At 41.5% G+C, this 20,786-nt stretch overlaps 1 protein-coding gene across 3 annotated transcripts in view; it reads left to right on the top strand.

Annotated features, from left to right (window-relative positions):
- PIBF1 (progesterone immunomodulatory binding factor 1) overlaps positions 1–20,786 on the top strand; it is a 283,033-nt gene that overhangs the window by 227,644 nt on the left and 34,603 nt on the right. For all 3 annotated transcript variants that reach the window (XM_077297253.1, XM_077297252.1, XM_077297251.1), the window contains exon 16: positions 14,309–14,393. In XM_077297253.1, the coding sequence (XP_077153368.1) occupies positions 14,309–14,393 (85 nt within the window). The remainder of the gene's footprint in view (positions 1–14,308; positions 14,394–20,786) is intronic.

The raw sequence follows: 20,786 nt of genomic DNA, 5'->3' as shown, positions 1-20,786 counted from the left end.
ACGATAAAACAAACCCACACTCGGGTCCATCATCTATCCATGGGAAATTCAGGGTTTTCCACATTAATGTCCGCTCATGTCTCCAGAAGCAAAAATCTGGTTGAAGTGTTTTGACAATCAGCGGGCACATTTGCAATTTTCACTCTGCAACATCCATTGCATACCTTTTCTGGAAAACACTTGTGGTGCTAAAATAGTCAGTGCACCCATAGATTCATTGAGGGATCTAGTATTTAGAATGGGAAAGTATTTTGCTGTTCTGGTACCTAATGGGCTGTGTAAATGAAACCCGGACATTATTCCACCGAAATCTATATTCTACAAGCCAAGTGAGTCCTGCCATGTGGCCAAACAGTAGTGTCCGACAACATATTGTAAGAGAAATTGCTTAACAAATGATGGGGTCCATTTTCTCCAATTGCACATTGTGAAAATGACATACTTGTGCCAAAATCGAAATATTCTGGAAAAAGTGTAATTTTTCATTCTATTTTACAGTAATTGATGTGTAGAATCTAAAGGGTTAACACATTTCCTGATAATAGCTTTGAATAATTTGAGGGGTGCACTTTTTAAACTGGAATTCATTTTATGTTTTTGTTTGTTTGTTTGTTTTCAAATGCTATAGGCCCCTCAGTGTTACTCCAAAACTGAATTGTAAATTTCCTTGAAATAAATTATTGCCTAATTGTAACCCTTCTAAAATGCTAACTAAATAAAAGGATGTTTGGAAATGACACTGATGTAACGTAGAAATATAGGAAATATTGTTTTCTAACATTTTGTTATCTGATTTAAGGGAATAAGCATTGAATGTTTGAAAATTGCTAATTAAAAAAAAAAAGTGAAATTTCAGATTTTGCCTTTTTATAAAATATATATATATATATATATATATATATATATATATCTTAATGGGAGCCAAATGCTATTAACCTGCAGATATGGGGTTAATAGCGTTCTGATGCTGCCCAGAACCCAACTACCAGGAGGCAATGAACTTTATTCTTCTCGGCAACCTGAGGCTTTCAGTCATAGGGGCACTGACTGACAGCCAGCTCAGCATTAGAGCCGTCCTGAAAAACACTACCACAATCACTGGGATATGTTGAGTCATTCCATAGTTATTACGACAGAAAGTGACACATGTCAGAAAATTGGAGCTCGGTCATTAAGGTCAAAATTGGGCAATTCACGAGGAGGAGAAATGGTAATCTTGTGACAAACTCCCTTTAAAAAATGTTCAAACGGGCCGTGATGGTGTGAAATCTTGGGGCTTGTTGATTGTTTTACATCAGGGTGTTTCTTATGTCTGGGCCAAGTGAGATTGCAGCCTTCTTATTAGGATTACAGAGGTGCAGCTCGAGCCAGCTGAGAAATGGGACCAAGTTCATATATTAGTCAGACTTCATGAACGTTTCTTTATTATTTCCATTCTAGAGAGAATATGCTGACAGCCCATGTAATGGCATAACTGCCTTCAGGTCTGACATTACAGAGGTGAAATTACTTCGCCGACACCTTCCACAAATGCTTTTCATAAAAACAGAACATTCACAGAAGAGCTTGTAAGCACAAGCAAGGACAATGAGAGACTATAGAGATTCATATGTGTAGGAGTTGGTGCAATTTGCTGTATTTTCGTCAATGTCTTGATTCATCACTTGTAAGGGTTTTTTTAAGTCCCTTTTTTGTCTTGTGGAATAGCTGACGTTTTTGGCTCCAAATTCTTCAAATTGTCGTAAGCCATTAATGAGTTTGTCAATGTCAGAAATAATCTTTTTTTTTTTTTCGGTTTTTACTGTTTTTGTGTCTTTTGACTCCAAAAGTCACACGTTTCGCAAAATGATTAAAAAATGTATTGGTGTTCAAAAATATACCAGGGGAAATCGGAGTGGAGTTGTGCCAAATTTTGAGACTTTTTAAAAAGTCCTAACTGATGAATTGACCGAAAATATCTGGAATCGTTACAGTAAACACACAAAGTGGAAAACAAAAAACACTTGAGCACACACAAAACAAAGTGCCTCCTTCTCCTGGACAAGTTTCTAAATCTTATGTAGTACATTCCATATACTCATTATTTCATATTGGGTTCTAGAGCAGCATGTTTAGATTCCAGCGATGTTTTTCTTTCTGGTCTTTATGTTGTCATTTTGAAACAATCACAATTTTCTCTGCTGTAGCTCTAGTAATTCTGATGCCTGTATAACCCCACCCACATCTCTGATTGGCAGCTTTCTGTATACACTGTCCATTGACAGAAAGCTGCTAATCGGTGATGGGGCGAGGCTACACCGAGCAGTTGACTAGGAGGCACAAGACACCTGGTCCTGTACTGATAACCTCCCGATACAACTGATTTGTATTAAAATAGCAAAACAGCCTAGTAAGTGACATATGACTGGAATCAGGATCTCTGTCCCTACTTCTTGATGCTCTCATATTACATAGCAAAACCTGCTGACATATTCCCTATAAATGATGTTTACCGTATAGGTCACATCATAATTATATACAACCCCTGGCAAAAATTATGGAATTACCAGCCTTGGAGGATGTTCATTCAGTTTAATTTTGTAGAAAAAAAGCAGATCACAGACACGGTACAAAACTAAAGTCATTTCAAATGGCAACTTTCTGGCTTTAAGAAACACTAAAAGAAATCAAGAACAAAAAATGTGGTAGTCAGTAATGGTTACTTTTTTAACCAAGCATAGGGGAAAAATTATGGAATCACTCAGTTCTGAGGAAAAAATTATGGAATCATGAAAGACAAAAAAAAATCCAAAACATCACTAGTATTTTGTTGCACCACCTCTGGCTTTTATAACAGCTTGCAGTCTCTGAGGCATGGACTTAATGAGTGTCAAACAGGACTCTTCATCAATCTGGCTCCAACTTTCTCTGATTGCTGCTGCCAGATCAGCTTTGCAGGTTGGAGCCTTGTCATGGACCATTTTCTTCAACTTCCACCAAAGATTTTCAATTGGATTGAGATCCGGACTATTTGCAGGCCATGACATTGACCTTATGGGTCTTTTTTCAAGGAATGTTTTCACAGTTTTTGCTCTATGGCAGGATGTATTATCGTCTTGAAAAATGATTTCATCATCCCCAAACATCCTTACAATTGATGGGATAAGAAAAGTGTCCAAAATATCAACATAAACTTGTGCATTCATTGAAGATGTAATGACAGCCACCTCCCCAGTGCCTTTACCTGACATACAGTCCCATATCATCAATGACTGTGGAAATTTGCATGTTCTCTTCAGGCAGTCATCTTTATAAATCTCATTGGCATGGCACCAAACAAAAGTTCCAGCATCATAGTAACATAGTTATTAAGGTTGAAGGAAGACTTTAAGTCCATCTAGTTCAACCCATAGCCTAACCTAACATGCCCTAACATGTTGATCCAGAGGAAGGCAAAAAAAAACCATGTGGCAAAGAGTAAGCTCCACATTGGGGAAAAAAAATTCCTTCCCGACTCCACATACGGCAATCAGACTAGTTCCCTGGATCAACGCCCTATCAAGGAATCTAGTGTATATAACCTATAACATTATATTTTTCCAGAAAGGCATCCAGTCCCCTCTTAAATTTAAGTAATGAATCACTCATTACAACATCATACGGCAGAGAGTTCCATAGTCTCACTGCTCTCACAGTAAAGAATCCGCGTCTGTTATTATGCTTGACCCCTTCACCCCCGGAGCTTTTTTCATTTTCGTTTTTCGCTCCCCTTTTTTCCAGAGCCATTACTTTTTTATTTTTCCGTCAATATGGCCATGTGAGGGCTTATTTTTTGCGGGACGAGTTGTACTTTTGAACGATACCATTGGTTTTACCATGTCGTGTAACAGAAAACGGGAAAACAGTTCCAAGTGCGATGAAATTGCAAAAAAAGTGCAATCTCACACTTGTTTTTTGTTTGGCTTTTTTGCTAGGTTCACTAAATGCTAAAACTACCATGCCATTATTATTCTCCAGGCCATTACGAGTTCATAGACACCAAACATGTCTAGGTTCTCTTTTATCTAAGTAATAAAAAAAAATTCCAAGTTTGCTAGAAAAAAAAATTGCGCAATTTTCGTGATCTGGGGTCGGGTGAGGGATTATTTTTTGCGTGCCGAGCTGGCGTTTTTAATGATACCATTTTGGTGCAGATTTTTAATGCAATGTTGCGGCGACCAAAAAAACGTAATTTTGGTGTTTTGATTTTTTTATCGCTGTGCCATTTAGCAATCAGGTTAATACTTTGTTGTTTTTATAGATCGGGCGATTCTGAACGCGGCGATACCAAATATGTGTAGGTTTGATTTTTTTTTTTTATTGTTTTATTTTGATTGGGGCAAAAGGGGGGTGATTTGAACTTTTATATATTTTTTATTTTTTTTATATTTTTAACCCCTTCATGACCTTGGGATTTTTCGTTTTTCCGTGTTCGTTTTTCACTCCCCTCCTTCCCAGAGCCATAACTTTTTTATTTTTCCGTCAATTTGGCCATTTGAGGGCTTATTTTTTGCGGGACGAGTTGTACTTTTGAACGACATCATTGGTTTTACCATGTCGTGTACTAGAAAACGGGAAAATAATTCCAAGTGCAGTGAAATTGCAAAAAAAGTGCAATCCCACACTTGTTTTTTGCTTGGCTTTTTTGCTAGGTTCACTAAATGCTAAAACTGACCTGCCATTATGATTCTCCAGGTCACTACGAGTTCATAGACACCTAACATGGCTAGGTTATTTTTTACCTAAGTGGTGAAAAAAAATTCCAAACTTTGCTAAAAAAAAAAAAAAAAATTGCGCCATTTTCCAATACTCGTAGCGTCTCCATTTTTCATGATCTGGGGTCGGTTGAGGGCTTATTTTTTGCGTGCCGAGCTGGCGTTTTTAATGATTCCAATTCGGTGCAGATACGTTCTTTTGATCGCCCGTTATTGCATTTTAATGCAATGTCGCGGCGACCAATAAAACGTAATTCTGGCATTTCGATTTTTTTTCTCGTTACGCCGTTTAGCGATCAGGTTAATGCTTTTTTTTATTGATAGATCGGGCGATTCTGAACGTGGCGATACCAAATATGTGTAGGTTTGAATTTTTTTTTTATTGATTTATTTTGATTGGGGCGAAAGGGAGGTGATTTAAACTTTTATTTTTTTTTATTTTTTTCACATTTTTTTTAACTTTTTTTTTTTACTTTTGCCATGCTTCAATAGCCTCCATGGGAGGCTAGAAGCAGGCACAACGCGATCACCTCTGCTACATAGCAGCGAACTGCTGTTCGCTGCTATGTAGCAGAAAATCAGGTGTGCTGTGAGCGCCGACCACAGGGTGGCGCTCACAGCTGCCTGGGATCTGTAACCATAGAGGTCTCAAGGACCTTTTTTGTTTGCAATGGAGAAGCATCGCCGACCTCCAATCATGTGACGGGGGTCGGAGATCCGCTGATATCCGGCCGCCCGGCCGGATGCGGTAGTTAAATGCCGCTGTCTGCGTTTGACAGCGGCATTTAACTAGTTAATAGCGGCGGGTGAATCGCGATTTCACCCGCCGCTATTGCGAGCACATGTCAGCTGTTCAAAACAGCTGACATGTCCCGTCTTTGATGCGGGCTCACCGCGGAGCCCTGCATCAAAGCAGGGGAGCTGACCTCGGACGTACTATCCCGTCCGAGGTCAGTAAGGGGTTAAGCACTTTTTTTTTTATTTTGTCATGCTTCAATAGGAGGCTAGAAGCATGCACAACTCAATCGCCTCTGCTACATAGAGGTGAAGCACAGATTACCTTTATGTAGCAGAAATGCAGGGTTGCTTTGAACGCCGACCACAGGGTGGCGCTCAAAGCACGTTGCCATCAACAACCATAGAGGTCTCAAGGAGACCTCTGGTTGTTATGGCAATGCACCGATGACCCCCGATCATGTGACGGGGGTCAGCGGTGCGAGCATCTCCGGCTGCGAGGCCAGGAGCGCTAGTTAAATACCACTGTCAGGGCTTGACAGCGGCATTTAACTAGTTAATGGGCGCGGGCGGATCGCGATTGCGCGCACATGTCAGCTGTACAAAACAGCTGACATGTCGTGGCTTTGAGGTAGGCTCACCGCCGGAGCCCACCTCAAAGCGGGGGTTCTGCCATCTGATGTACCATTCCGTCAGCTGGCAGAAAGGGGTTAAACCTTCTTTCCTCCAGACGTAGAGGATGCCCCCTTGTCCCTGTCTCAGGTCTATGATTAAAAAGATCATCAGAAAGGTCTTTGTACTGTCCCCTCATATATTTATACATTAACATAAGATCACCCCTTAGTCTTCGTTTTTCCAAACTAAACAGCCCCAAGTGTAATAATCTATCTTGGTATTGCAGACCCCCTAGTCCTCTAATAACCTTGGTCGCTCTTCTCTGCACTCGCTCTAGTTCAGCTATGTCTTTCTTATACACCGGAGACCAGAACTGTGCACAGTATTCTAAGTGTGGTCGAACTAGTGACTTGTATAGAGGTAAAATTATGTTCTCCTCATGAGCATCTATGCCTCTTTTAATGCATCCCATTATTTTATTTGCCTTTGTAGCAGCTGCCTGACACTGGCCACTAAATGTGAGTTTGTCATCCACCCATACTCCCAGGTCTTTTTCATTGACGGTTTTGCCCAGTGTTTTAGAATTAAGCACATAGTTTTACATCTTATTACTTCTACCCAAGTGCATGACCTTACATTTATCCCCATTAAAGCTCATTTGCCATTTATCAGCCCAAGCTTCTAGTTTACATAAATCATCCTGTAATATAAAATTGTCCTCCTCTGTATTGATTACCCTGCAGAGTTTAGTGTCATCTGCAAATATTGGAATTCTGCTCTGTAAGCCCCCTACAAGGTCATTAATAAATATGTTAAAAAGAAGAGGGCCCAATACTGACCGCTGTGGTACCCCACTGCTAACCGCGACCCAGTCCGAGTGTGCTCCATTAATAACCACCCTTTGTTTCCTATCCCTGAGCCAGCTCTTAACCCACTTACACATATTTTCCCCTATCCCCATTATTCTCATTTTATGTAACAACCTTTTGTGTGGCACCGTATCAAAAGCTTTTGAAAAGTCCATATACACTACATCTACTGGGTTCCCTTGGTCCAGTCCAGAACTTACCTCTTCATAGAAGCTGATCAGATTAGTCTGACAGGAACTGTCCCTAGTAAACCCATGTTGGTATTGGGTCATGAGGTTATTCCTCTTCAGATACTCCAGTATAGCATCCCTTAGAATGCCCTCCAGGATTTTACCCACAGTAGAGGTTAAGATTACTGGCCTATAATTTCCGAGTTCAGTTTTTGTCCCCTTTTTGAATATTGGCACCACATTTGCTATACGCCAGTCCTGTGGTACAGACCCTGTTATTATGGAGTCTTTAAAGATTACAAATAATGGCCTATCAATGACTGTACTTAATTCCTGCAGTACTCGGGGGTGTATCCCATCCGGGCCCGGAGATTTGTCAATTTTAGTGATTTTTAGACGCTGCCGTACTTCCTGCTGGGTTAAGCAGGTGACACTTAATGGGGAATTTTTGTTATCACTGATCATATTGTCTGCCATGGGATTTTCTTGTTTAAATACTGATGAAAAAAAGTCATTTAGCATATTGGCTTTTTCCTCATCCTCATCCACCATTTCACCCAGACTATTTTTAAGGGGGCCAACACTGTCATTTTTTAGTTTCTTACTATTTATATAGTTAAAGAATATTTTGGGATTATTTTTACTCTCTCTGGCAATGAGTCTCTCTGTCTCACTTTTTGCTGCCTTGATTTGCTTTTTTCATAATTTATTTAATTTTCTGTATTTATTTAATGCCTCATCACTACCCACTTCCTTTAATTCTCTAAATGCTTTCTTTTTGTCACTTATTGCGCCCCTTACAGCTCTATTTAGCCATATTGATTTCCTCCTATTTCTAGTATGTTTATTCCCATACGGTATATACTGTGCACAGGTCCTATCCAGGATGCTAATAAACGTCTCCCATTTTCTTTGTGTATTTTTATGTCTCAGGATATCGTCCCAGTTTAATTGCACCAAGATTATTTCTCATCCGTTGGAAATTTGCCCTCCTGAAGTTTAGTGTCTTTGTAACCCCTCTACTACACATCTTATTAAAGGATACACGAAAACTTATTAATTTGTGATCACTATTCCCCAAGTGACCCCCAACCCTTATATTTGATATGCGGTCTGGCCTGTTGGTTAATATTAGGTCTAGCAGTGCCCCCCTTCTTGTTGGGTCCTGAACCAGTTGTGAAAGGTAATTGTCTCTCATAGTTGTCAAAAACCGATTACCTTTGCTGGAACTGCAGGTTTCTGTTCCCCAATCTATTTCAGGGTAGTTGAAGTCCCCCATAATAATGACTTCTCCTTGAGTCGCAGCTTCATCTATTTGCTTTACGAGGATATTCTCCATTGCTTCCATTATTTTTGGAGACTGATAACAAACCCCTATCAGTAGTTTATTATTTTTCCCCTCCCCTTATCTCCACCCACAGGGACTCTACATTTTCATTAGATTCACCTATATTATCACGCAGGATGGGTTTTAAGGACGATTTTACATACAGACACACACCTCCCCCTCGCTTATCTGTTCGGTCATTTCTGAACAGGCTATAGCCCTGCAAGTTCAGCCCAGTCATGGCTCTCATCCAGCCATGTTTCAGGTATCCCCACCATGTCATAATTATGTTCCAACAACATTAGTTCTAATTCGTCCATTTTGTTGGCGAGGCTTCTGGCATTAGTATACATGCACTTTATGTATCTCTCTGTACCTCTATTCTTTCTTAAATTATTAATTGTTCTAACCCCACCCCCCATGCCACCGCCACCCCCAACTTCCTTTTTTGTGCCCAGGTCTCTATCTGCATTATCTTCCCCTCCTATAAAATGAATACCCTCCCCCCAATCCATAGTTTAAACACTCCTCCAACCTTCTAGCCATTTTCTCCCCCAGCACAGCTGAACCTTCCCCATTGAGGTGCAGCCCGTCCTTAGCGTAGAGCCTGTAGCTAACTGAGAAGTCAGCCCAGTTCTGCAAGAACCCAAACCCCTCCTTCCTACTCCAATTCGTGAGCCACTTATTAACCTCCCTAATCTCCCGTTGCCTCTCTGGCGTGGCACGTGGTACAGGCAGTATTTCGGAAAATACCACGTTGGAGGTCCTTGCTTTCAGCTTGCAGCCTAATTCCCTGAAATCGTTTTTAAGGACCTTCCACCTACCTCTAACTTTGTCATTTGTGCCAATGTGCACCATGACCGCTGGGTCCTCACCAGCCCCTCCCAGTAATCTGTCAATCCGATCAGCGATGTGTCGGACTTGAGCGCCAGGTAGGCAGCACACCGTTCGACGATCCCTGTCTTTGTGACAGATTGTCCTATCTGTTCCCCTAATAATTGAGTCCCCCACTACCAGCACCTGTCTGGCCTGCCCTGCTCTCCTATTTCCCTCCTTACTGTAGCAGTCACTCCTCTGGCTTTCATAGGACATGCCTGGCTGCAGCAGTGCTACCCCTGTACTGGCACCCCCCTCATCTGCCAACTTAGCATACTTATTGGGGTGTGCCAAATCAGGACTAGCCTCCCTGGCACTCTTTCCTCTACCCGGCCTTATAACTGTCTCCCAGCTTACTGCCTCACTGTCCTGCAGCTCCATCCTACCATCCCCCCCCCCCATCTATCCCATTGAGCGTCTGCTCAGTGAGCAGAAGACTCCTTTCCATATTGTCTATGGATCTCAGTGTTGCCAGCTGCACATTTAGATTTAGAATCTGGGCTTCCAAATGCTCAACGTGCTCACATCTCACACAGCAGTATGCACCCTCGACCGGCTGATCAAGGATTGCATACATGTGGCAAGATGTGCACTGGATGGCATTAACAATAGTGGAGCACATTTTCTAATGGAACTTGCAAAGTATCAATAAAATACAGACAGCAATTCAGTAATTCCTCCCTTGGAAACTCCCTGAATCCAAAGTCACTAAATCACAAGTCACACTTACCGCCGTTCACACCTACGCTCAGGTCACACTCAGCTCGTTCACACTCGCTAAGCTGGAGATTTAAAGAGAATTTTTTTTTCTTCCCCTCAGCAGCAATCCACCTTGCAGTTCAATGCACTTCCAAAAAGCCTTGCCCAATGCAGATTCGCGATTCAACACTGAATATGACTTTCATCCAGTCATCCACAGTCCACTATTGCTTTTCCTTAGCCCATTGTAACCTTGTTTTTTTTCTGTTTAGGTGTTAATGATGGCTTTCGTTTAGCTTAGCGTTTCCTTTAGGCAGTTTCTTACAGTTCGGTCACAGATGTTGACTCCAGTTTCCACCCATTCGATCCTCATTTGTTTTGTTGTGCATTTCCTGTTTCGGAGACATAGTGCTTTAAGTTTCCAGTCTTGACGCTTTGATGTCTTCCTTGGTGTACCAGTATGTTTGCCTTTAACAACCTTCCCATGTTGTTTGTATTTGGTCCAGATTTTAGACACAGCTGACTGTGAAAACCAACATCTTTTGCAACATTGCATGATGATTTACCCTCTTTTAAGATCTTGATAATCCTCTCCTTTGTTTCAATTGACATCTCTCATGTTGGAGCCATTATTCATGTCAGTCCACGAGGTGTAACAGCTCTCCAAGGTGTGATCACTCCTTTTTAGATGCAGACTAACAAGCAGATCTATTTGATGCAGGTGGTAGTTTTGGGAATGAAAATTTACAGGGTGATTCCATAATTTTTTCCTCAGAATTGAGTGATTTCATAATTTTTCCCCTATGCTTGGTTAAAAAAGTAACCATTACTGACTACCACATTTTTTGTTCTTGATTTCTTTTAGTTTTTCTTAAAGCCAGAAAGTTGCCATTTGAAATGACTTTAGTTTTGTGCCATGTCTGTGATCTGCTTTTTTTTCTACAAAACTAAACAACTGAATGAACATCCTCCAAGGTTGGTGATTCCATAATTTTTGCCAGGGGTTGTATTTGTCCACTGTACTCACAATGTCTTGTTTTCTTGCATCACTGGAATACAAATTTGCTAAAAACGTAAAAGAAAGACTACACGTATTTGTCACCACTTTTTTTTTTTCCCCCTTTACGTTTGCACTTTTTATTGTTCCTCCAGATCTGGAGTTCAGGTGTTGCGTAGATGGCTCTCTCTACAGATTATTCTGTGATTTTAGCTTTTCGTGTCTTCATATGAGAGATACGTCAGAAATCTCAGCACCTGAGGAAATATATGGCACAACAAATAGCTGTTGCCATGACAGCCAAACAAGCATTGTTATTTTTACCTGACAAGGTAGGAAATTGTCTTTCCCAGAAACAGAAACTTGAGTTTGCTACTTTTAGTCATAGAATGTCTGTTCGTTTTCTTTTTATACGAGTCACTCATCTCTACTTGGCTTGCGCATGTAAAAGTACACGTTAGCACCTTGTGGAAAAAAACTCTACTTAGGATTATAGAATAAAAATTTTGATATAAGATGTTTTTTGTTTTTGTTTTTCTACAGTGTTACACTTACTGCTTTCTAGAGAACCTGACATGTTGATCATGGTGTCTAATCAGTAGGCAATGTTACAGAGCAATAGTAGCTGAGCAGACTGAAATACACCGTAATTTTGTGAGGGAAAAAATCAGTATAACCTTCTGTCATTCATTTATAACCCTATATGGTTTATAGCGGGTTTCCAGTTTCGGAAAACAATCTCTGCTTAGCTCACCTTCCCCGGGTCCAGCACCTAGTCTCTGCCACTGCTCAAGCTCTATGTGATAGTCTGTAGCGCTAATGTCACATCGACAGCTCAGTAGCCAATAACTTCACTGCCTGAGATGAGCTGAGATGCTGGTCTCAGTTATTGGCTGCATTCACTATGTAGGACCACCTACAGCTCTCAAAGCACTGTCCCTGGGTAGTAGGGCTTAGAGCGCTGTCCCTGGGTAGTAGGGATAAGAGCGATGTCCCTGGGTAGTAGGGATAAGAGTGCTGTCCCTGGGTAGTAGGGATAAGAGCGATGTCCCTGGGTAGTAGGGATAAGAGCGATGTCCCTGGGTAGTTGGGCTAAGAGCGATGTCCCTGGGTAGTTGGGCTAAAAGCGCTGTCCCTGAGTAGTAGGGCTAAAAGTGCTGTCCCTGGGTAGTAGGGCAAAAAGCGCTGTCCCTGTGTAGTACGACTAAGAGTGCTGTCCCTGGGTAGTAGGGTTAAGAGTGCGGTCTCTGGGTATCTGGGTAGTTGGGCTAAGAACGCTGTCCTTGGGTAGTAGAGCTAAGAGTGCTGTCCTTGGGTAGTAGGGTTAAGAGCACTGACTCTGGGTAGTAGGGCTAAAAGCGCTGTCCCTGGGTAGTAAGGCTAACAGCTCTGTCCCTGTGTGGGAGGACTAAGAGCGCTGTCCCTGGGTAGTAGGGCTAAGCACACGCTGTCCCTGGGTAGTAGGGTTAAGAGCACTGTCTCTGGGTAGTAGGGCTAAGAGCGCTGTCCCTTGGTAGTAGGGCTAAGAGCTCTGTCCCTGGGTAGTAGGGCTAAGAATGCTGTCCCTGGGTAGTAGGGCTAAGAGCGCTATCCCTCTGTAATAGGGCTAAGAGCGCTGTCCATGAGTAATAGGACTAAGAGCTCTGTCCCCGGGAAGTAAGGCTAAAGTTCTGTCCCTGAGGAGTAGGGCTAAGAGCGCTGTCCCTGGGTAGTAGGGCTAAGAGCGCTGTCCCTGGGTAGTAGGGCTTAGAGCTCTGTCCCTGGGCAGTAAGGCTAAAAGTGCTATCCCTTTGTAATAGGTCTTAGAGCGCTGTCCCTGTGTAGTAGGACTAAGTGTGCTGTTCCTGGGTAGTAGGGCTAAGTGTTCTGTTCCTGGTAGGCGGGCTAAAACGCTGTCCCTAGGTTGTAGGGCTAAGAGAGCTGTTTAAGACCTCAGCGTCCAAGATGGACTGCTTTCTATGCTAAGTACCGTGTGCGTCTGCTCTGATTCGAAGATGGAACGGCGTTCTGGCTGCCTGCATTCACTGCTTTCACCGTTTTTGCAATCTGACTGTGTTCATGGCATGCACTGTTCACACACAAAGATGGCACCTGCTCCTTATTCTTGCGCCACCCTTTCTATTAGCTGTATCTGCTCAGATTCAAAGATCGCATCAGCCCCCCGTGCTGGGACTGCCCCCTCTGCTAAGCACTGGCTCTGTCGACATAGCACCCAGCTAGTATTTAGTAGAGGGGGTGGCGCCAACACAAGGGGTGCCTGCCATCTTAGATTTTGAGCTCTGGTGTACCCTTCAACACTACTGCGAGTTGCTATCCACTTTCTCCTTAGGGAGAGCCGGTCAGAGCAGTGTTGAAGTGTGTCCTGACCTCACGGGCCCCATAGAACAATATGGCGGGCCAGATTCGGCCTGTGGGCCTTGAGACTGACACGTATGACAAAGCATTAGTAATAACATTTTCACACTTCTACTAACCAACAATTCATAGGTCAAGAAAGTGACAAATGTTTACCGCATTTTGTGAGTGTCTTTCATTTTTCTCTTTTGTATTATCTCTTCAATCTTTACCCTTCAGTCATTATCTCATTTTACCAGTGAGCAGAATACAAATGATGAAGTCAAAACATGGCAGAATTTCAGCAATCACTGACTAATAAGTTTATTTCATATTGATTAGAAATATCAATAATCACCCACCCTTGATAGCGAAGTGATAAAATGTTTGCATTCTTTCCAGCTATTATTTATGATGCATTGATGCAAATTAATGCAATCCTCAAAATACAAGACTTGAAACACTTCTATGGTCCAACGCTTCTATGGCCAACGCTTCTATGGTCCAACGTTTATATATGGCCAACTCTTCTATGGTCCAGCTCTTCTATGGTCCAGCTCTTCTATGGTCTTACTCTTCTATGATCTTACTCTTTTATGGTCCAACTCTTCTATGGTCTTACTCTTCTATGGTCCAACGCTTGTGTGGTCCAGCGCTTGTATAGTCCAACCTTTCTATGGTCCAACGCTTATATGGTCCAACTCTTATATGGTCCAACTCTTATATGGTCCAACTCTTCTATGGTCCAACGCTTCCATGGTCCAACGCTTCTATGGTCCAACGCTTCTATGGTCCAACGCTTCTATGGTCCAACGCTTATATGGTCCAACGCTTATATGGTCCAACGCTTATATGGTCCAACGCTTATATGGTCCAACGGTTATATGGTCCAACGCTTCTGTGGTCCAACGCTTCTGTGATTCAACGCTTATATGGTCTCTCCTGTTTTTCAGTAAGATAAATAGAGAAAAATCTTCTCTACTTCGTGTCAAAAACCAAATGGCGGCAGATTTGGAGCAACTTCTCAATCATCAAGAGGTACATTTTATGCTTTTTACAGTAATATATTTTTGCCTGTGCTGCCCATTCACACCTCTGTTGAGTTCTTCTGATTGAGGTCATATGTGATGGAAATGAAGCACAATACAATCTTCCATCAAGCAACAGTCATTGTGTAACCGTCTCAACTTTAGATATAGATCGGTTGTGCAATCCCATAGCTGATATTTACAAAACATCTTTAAAAAAGACTTTCTTACTCATGACATTTTTATCTGATTCGGCTTTTAACTCTTTGATTACCAGAGACACTAATATTATCAATATATTATCTGCCGGGGTTGTAGCCTTGCTATGCATGTAGTAACTGAAAATAGATTTTGCAGGACTGAATTTCACATGTTCTCAAATGACAACTAAACTGAAACGAAAAAGCTAGTGAAGGAGCCTTCAGTAACGTTGCGAAATCTTCCCATCGCTGTTTATTATGCTGAAGATAGAGATCAGATAAAACTGTGATTGTAGCAGTAGATATCACCTTTGCCTCTTGTTCCTGGTTCCCTGATGAAGCTGGCTGTGGATGCACAGGTCACCTCATGGGCTTCATACTATGGACATATGGTCATAAAACACATCTGACAACGTGCTGTACCTGTCTGGAATTGTAGGTTCTTCTTGTGTAGTATGGCGCTTAGGTTTCTTCTGCCCTAAAAATAGTCTCCAAATCCACTGTTCTTCTACACTTCAAGCTTTATAGTGTGAAATTAGTAAACGATTTTGGAATTTGTAAAAAATAATTCTGATTATATTACTGTTCACAGTAAGACAGAAAGAAATATATTAATGACCCCTTTAAAGAACAATGATGGTACTTCATATACCTAACCTAAAAGGGTGCCTATAGTAAACCCAAGATTTAGTTACTGGTATTTTTCAGGTTTATATGGTAAACCTTACTAGAAGTTTGATGTTCATTGGAGAAAATACATTGGGGGGTTCACTATCACTAGAATTACATTGCTTTTGTATGTACCGATGAAATGTACATGTCCTTGTACACTAAAACCGCTTTTAATACCACATACCAATCTAATATGTCCAGGGAGATTCTCATGCTTTGTAATGTGCCATTTACTTGTTTTGAGTGAGTGATTCTTTATCATCAGAATTCTGTCAGCACCATAGGAGCTGGCTCCTCCGTTACCTCATTTTCCGTCCTGTATTGCCTGCTCTGGACCAAAAGTGTGCCTCTGTTATGCAAAGGCAAAATGTGAAAGATCCATCGCTACTTTTTGGAATCAGTCTCAGTATCTTCACTGCTAGGAACGGATTTGACAACAGGCAGTGGACAGCAAGGTATATGGGGTGTATACTAGAGTGGCTACTCAGGGTTGAGACAACTTCAGTTTGAAATACAGTGCTTTGTGGGTTATCACATTGTCAATGGAGATTATATATTCTGAAAGTACAGCGACCTTTTACATATACCACATAAATATTCTATTTAATGATGTTAGGAATATGATTGAACTTTCAATAGTCTCTTAATTATTTTGGGAAAAATTGAGGTTGTTTCCATGCTATAAATTAGGTAAATGCTACTTTAGATATATGTTGATTTAAATGAATTTTAGGTAAAAATTTTGAGTTAATGAAGTACAAATACTGTAAAGGGTTTGTTCAAGACTTTTATATTAATGGCCTATCCTTAGGATTGGTCATCAATATCTGATCCGACACCTGGCATATCCATCAGTCACCTCCTTCCAGTGCCTGCTGAGTTGCATAACTGCATAGCTCCATCACAGGTGATTCGAATAGGGGTCGAATGTGCAGTACCTGGCTGCGGCCACTATTCCGGTGATGGAGCTGTGTTGTGCAGCTCCGCAACTCAGCACATTCGGCCGCCATCAGCATCGGGAACAGCTGATCGGCAGGAGTGTTTGGTAGATTAGTTATTGATGACCTATTCTAAGGATAGTCCATCAATATAACAGGCCCTGACAAGCCATTTAAAGGGAACCTGTCACCCCCAAAATCGAAGGTGAACTAAGCCCACCAGCATCAGGGGCTTATCTACAGCATTCTGTAATGCTGTAGATAAGCCCCCGATGTATCTTAAAAGATGAGAAAAAGAGGTTAGATTATACTCACCCAGGGGCGGTCACAGTCCAGTCCGATGGGTGTCGCGGTCCAGTCCGGCGCCTCCTATCTTCATCAGATGACGTCCTCTTCTTGTCTTCACGCTGCGGCTCCGGCACAGGCGTACTTTGCCCTGTTGAGGGCAGAGCAAAGTACTGCAGTGTACAGGCGGTGGGCCTCTGACCTTTCCCGGCGCCTGTACACTGCAGTACTTTGCTCTGCCCTCAACAGGGCAGACAAAGTACGCCTGTACTGGAGCCGCAGCATGAAGACAAGAAGAGGACGTCATCGTAAGAAGATGGGAGGCGCCGGACTGGTCCTCGATGCCCATCGGACCGCCCGCCCAGGTGAGTATAATCTAACCTCTTTTTCTCATCTTTCAGGATACTTCGGGGGGCTTATCTACAGCATTACAGAATGCTGTAGATAAGCCCCTGATGGCGGTGGGCTTAGCTCAACTTCCATTTTGGGGGTGACAGGTTCCCTTTAAATCTACCCTCAGGTTCACCATAAAAGTGTAACGTAACTCGTATAGTTAAAGTAGCTGGTTCCTACATTTTCAGTTTTTCTGTTGTGGATCTACCATTTATATATGAACACAATGGAAGAGCACAGTGGCGGCATTCAGTTTCAGAGTAACGCTTACAGCTCTATAGCAAAGTGCTTGTAAGTGTTGCCCACCTTTCCTAGGAATACTGCCCGCCACTGATAAACTGTGACGATAACTAGCAGGGGGCAGTACGTAGTATTAAATATCTTTCCATTAATGAGGATTTATAATAGGAAGTAAATTGCAAATCTATTTACCATTACACTTTGCAATTTCACCCATTAAAGAACATGAGATATCGAGTCTAAAGTTACAAAACAAGTGTAAAACTAGGACAAGATCTTGGAATCCTGGATTATGCATTTTAACTGGAGTTGCCTTCTGAAATGGCCCATCAAAGATTTAACAAAATTGTGTGTCCCTTTAATTGTAAGAAACAAGAATGCTATTGGCGGTGATCCCTTAGAAAATTGAAGAAGTTACCTCGTCAGAAGTCGACTTTCTGTTATCACTGGCGTTATTGAATTGATAGCGTTTTCTTCTTTTACATGTAAACAAGTGCTACTAAACCTTGTCAGATCACCGCCCAATGGAAATATTTTATGAACATGAGATCCCCTGAACATATTTGGCATTTATTTAATTGATTTCAGCCCTAGAGCTGTTATTTTGTTTTACTTCATTCTTTTCATCACCTTTACATTATAGTTATGTGAACCTTTAGTACAAAATGTGCAGATAGGAAGCAAAAAGTAAGGTTCTGCAAGAGTCAGAAATTGTACTGTGTGTATGTGTGGCCGGCTTCTGCTACAGCTGACTCTGTAGTATGCACACATTGAAAAGCAACTGTGGGCGGCATTAGCCTAATATCGTCTGACACCGCCGATATCAACGTGTTCTGGCAGTCTAATTTGTATGGGGGGCCGCGACAACTCCTCATCAAGGGCCATGTGGCTTGGGCATGTCCGAATTCCTTTTTTTTTATAACAATCTTTGTTTGATGACAAATTCAACAAATCAAACAAGTTATGTTCACAGTTTTTCAAGACATGCACTAATGCAACCAGTACACCAATCCACATTATACATAAATGTCAAAAACCTCCCATCGTTTTCTTTTTTGTCATAATAACTAAGTTTAACCTATTAAATTTTCCAATCGTTACCTCATTATAACCATAGCAGGTGAGAGAAAAGAACCAGCAAAAAAAAAATTGTATATTTACGCATTTTTATTCAAAATGTCCCATATGGGTCTGTGCAAGGGTAAATATATGCTTGTGTCTGACCATTATATTTTTAGTATACCAATTGTACCTTTGATTCCCTCCATGTTATTTCATGAGGTGGATGACATTTCTAGCTGTGTATGGCTATACCCAATGAAAGTTCTCCATTTGTTAAAGAATTTATTTGTTGACTTTTCTTTGTGTCTTTCTGTCTCAAGTTTATCATACATTAATAATGTCTTTAAGGTACTGATTAAATCGGATAGAAGGGATGTCTCTTTCTTCAGCCAGTTTCTAAGTATTATTTTTTGAACACCAATAGCGCTACATGTATTATCTGGATAGATAGTATTCTGTCACTGCCTTCTCGCTGTTCTGTTACAATGTAATGGAATAGATATGCCTGGGGGGATTTGGGGATTTTAATTATCCATACTTTGTCTATATAGAAAAGAGACTCTTCGCAAACCACTTGGATAGATGGACATTCCCAAATACCGTGGAATAGATTTGCTTTAAGTAAATTGCATTTAGGGCATTTCCTTAAATCGTGTGCTGGGGCTTCTTTGTATGAGAAATTAAAGGCATATACAGTGGGTACGGAAAGTATTCAGACCCCTTTAAATTTTTGACTCTGTTTCATTGCAGCTATTTGGTAAATTCAAAAAAGTTCATTTTTTTTCCCATTAATGTTCACTCTGCACCCCATCTTGACTGAAAAAAAAAACAGAAATGTAGAATTTTTTGCAAATTTATTAAAAAAGACAAACTGAAATATCACATGGTGATAAGTATTCTGACCCTTTGCTCAGACACTCACATTTAAGTCACATGCTGTCCATTTCCTTGTGATCCTCCTTGGGATGGTTCTACTCCTTCATTGGAGTCCAATTGTGTTTAATTAAACTGATAGGACTTGATTTGGAAAGGTACACACCTGTCTATATAAGACCTCACAGTTCCCAGTGCATCTCAGACCAAATGAGAATCATGAGGTCAAAGGAACTGGCCAAGGAGCTCAGATACAGAATTGTGGCAAGGCACAGATCTGCCCATGGTTACAACAGAATTTCTGCAGTACTCAAGGTTCCTAAGAGCACAGTGGCCTCCATAATCCTTAAATGGAAGAAGTTTGGGACCACCAGAAGTGGCCTGGCCACTCCAGCCAAACTGAGCAATCGTAGGCAAAGAGCTTTGGTGAGAGAGGTAAAGAAGAACCACAAGATCACTGTGGCTGAGCTCCAGAGATGCAGTAGGGAGATAGAAGAAAGTTCCACAAAGTCAACTATCACTGCAGCCCTCCATCATCGGGCCTTTATGGCAGAGTGGCCCAATAGAAGCCTCTCCTCAGTGCAAGACATATGAAAGCCCACATAGAGGTTGCTAAAAAACACATGAAGGACTCACAGACTATGAGAAATAAGATTCTCTGGTCTGATGAGATGAACATACACTTTTTTGGTGATAATTTTAAGTGGTATGTGTGGATAAAACCAGGCACTGCTCATCACCTGCCCAAAACAATCCCAACAGTGAAACGTGGTGGCAGCATCATGCTATGGGGCTGTTTTTTAGCTTCAGGGACAGGACGACTGGTTGCCATTGAAGGAATTACGACCAAGTACAGAGATATCCTGGATGAAAACTTCTTCCAGAGTGCTCTGGACCTCAGACTTGGCCGAAGGTTCACCTTCCAACAAGACAATGACCCTAAGCACACAGCTAAAATAACAAAGGAGTGGCTTCAGAACAAATCTGTCAATATTCTTGGCTGGCCCAGCTAGAGCCCTGACCTAAACCCAATTGAGCATCTCTGCAGAGACCTGAAAATGGCTGTCCACCAACGTTCACCATCCAACCTGATGGAACTAGAGAGGATCTGCAAGGAAGAATGGCAGAGAATTCCCAAAAATCCAGGCGTGAAAAACTCGTATCATTCCCAAGAAGACTCATGGCTGTACTAGCTCAAAAGGGTGCTTCTACTCAATACTAAGCAAAGGGTCTGAAGAATTATGACCATGTGATATTTCAGTTTTTCTTTTTTAATACATTTGCTAAATTTTCTACATTTCTGTTTTTTTTCAGTCAAGATGGGGTGCAGACTGTACATTAATGAGAAAAAAATGAACTTTTTTGAATTTACCAAATGGCTACAATGAAACAAAGAGTGAAAAATTTAAAGGGGTCTGAATACTTTCCTTACCCTCTGTATAGCGTTATGCATCAATTTATACTGCATTTCTCTCCGTTGTTCGCTGATCATTGCTTCAATGACTTTATCCCATTTTGCCAGAATTTCACCCCTCGTCTCAGAGTCTCAGCGTTTTATTCCAATGGATAAATAACTCGGGAGTCGTCGAAGAAAAAGATAAAAATTATACCCCTAAGCCATATCCTATCAATGAATCAAAATCCCCCTTTCCTTTCCGCTCCCAAAAACCTTTACCACTGAGCTATAGTAACAATATTGCATTGACAACATAGTATTGGCAGTATTGCTGATCTCTCATA

This window comes from Ranitomeya variabilis, chromosome 3 (assembly GCF_051348905.1).
Source record: "Ranitomeya variabilis isolate aRanVar5 chromosome 3, aRanVar5.hap1, whole genome shotgun sequence".
NCBI classification, from domain to species: domain Eukaryota; kingdom Metazoa; phylum Chordata; class Amphibia; order Anura; family Dendrobatidae; genus Ranitomeya; species Ranitomeya variabilis.
Note: the sequence above shows the minus strand (reverse complement) of the source record. Positions and strands in the feature narration are given on the sequence as shown.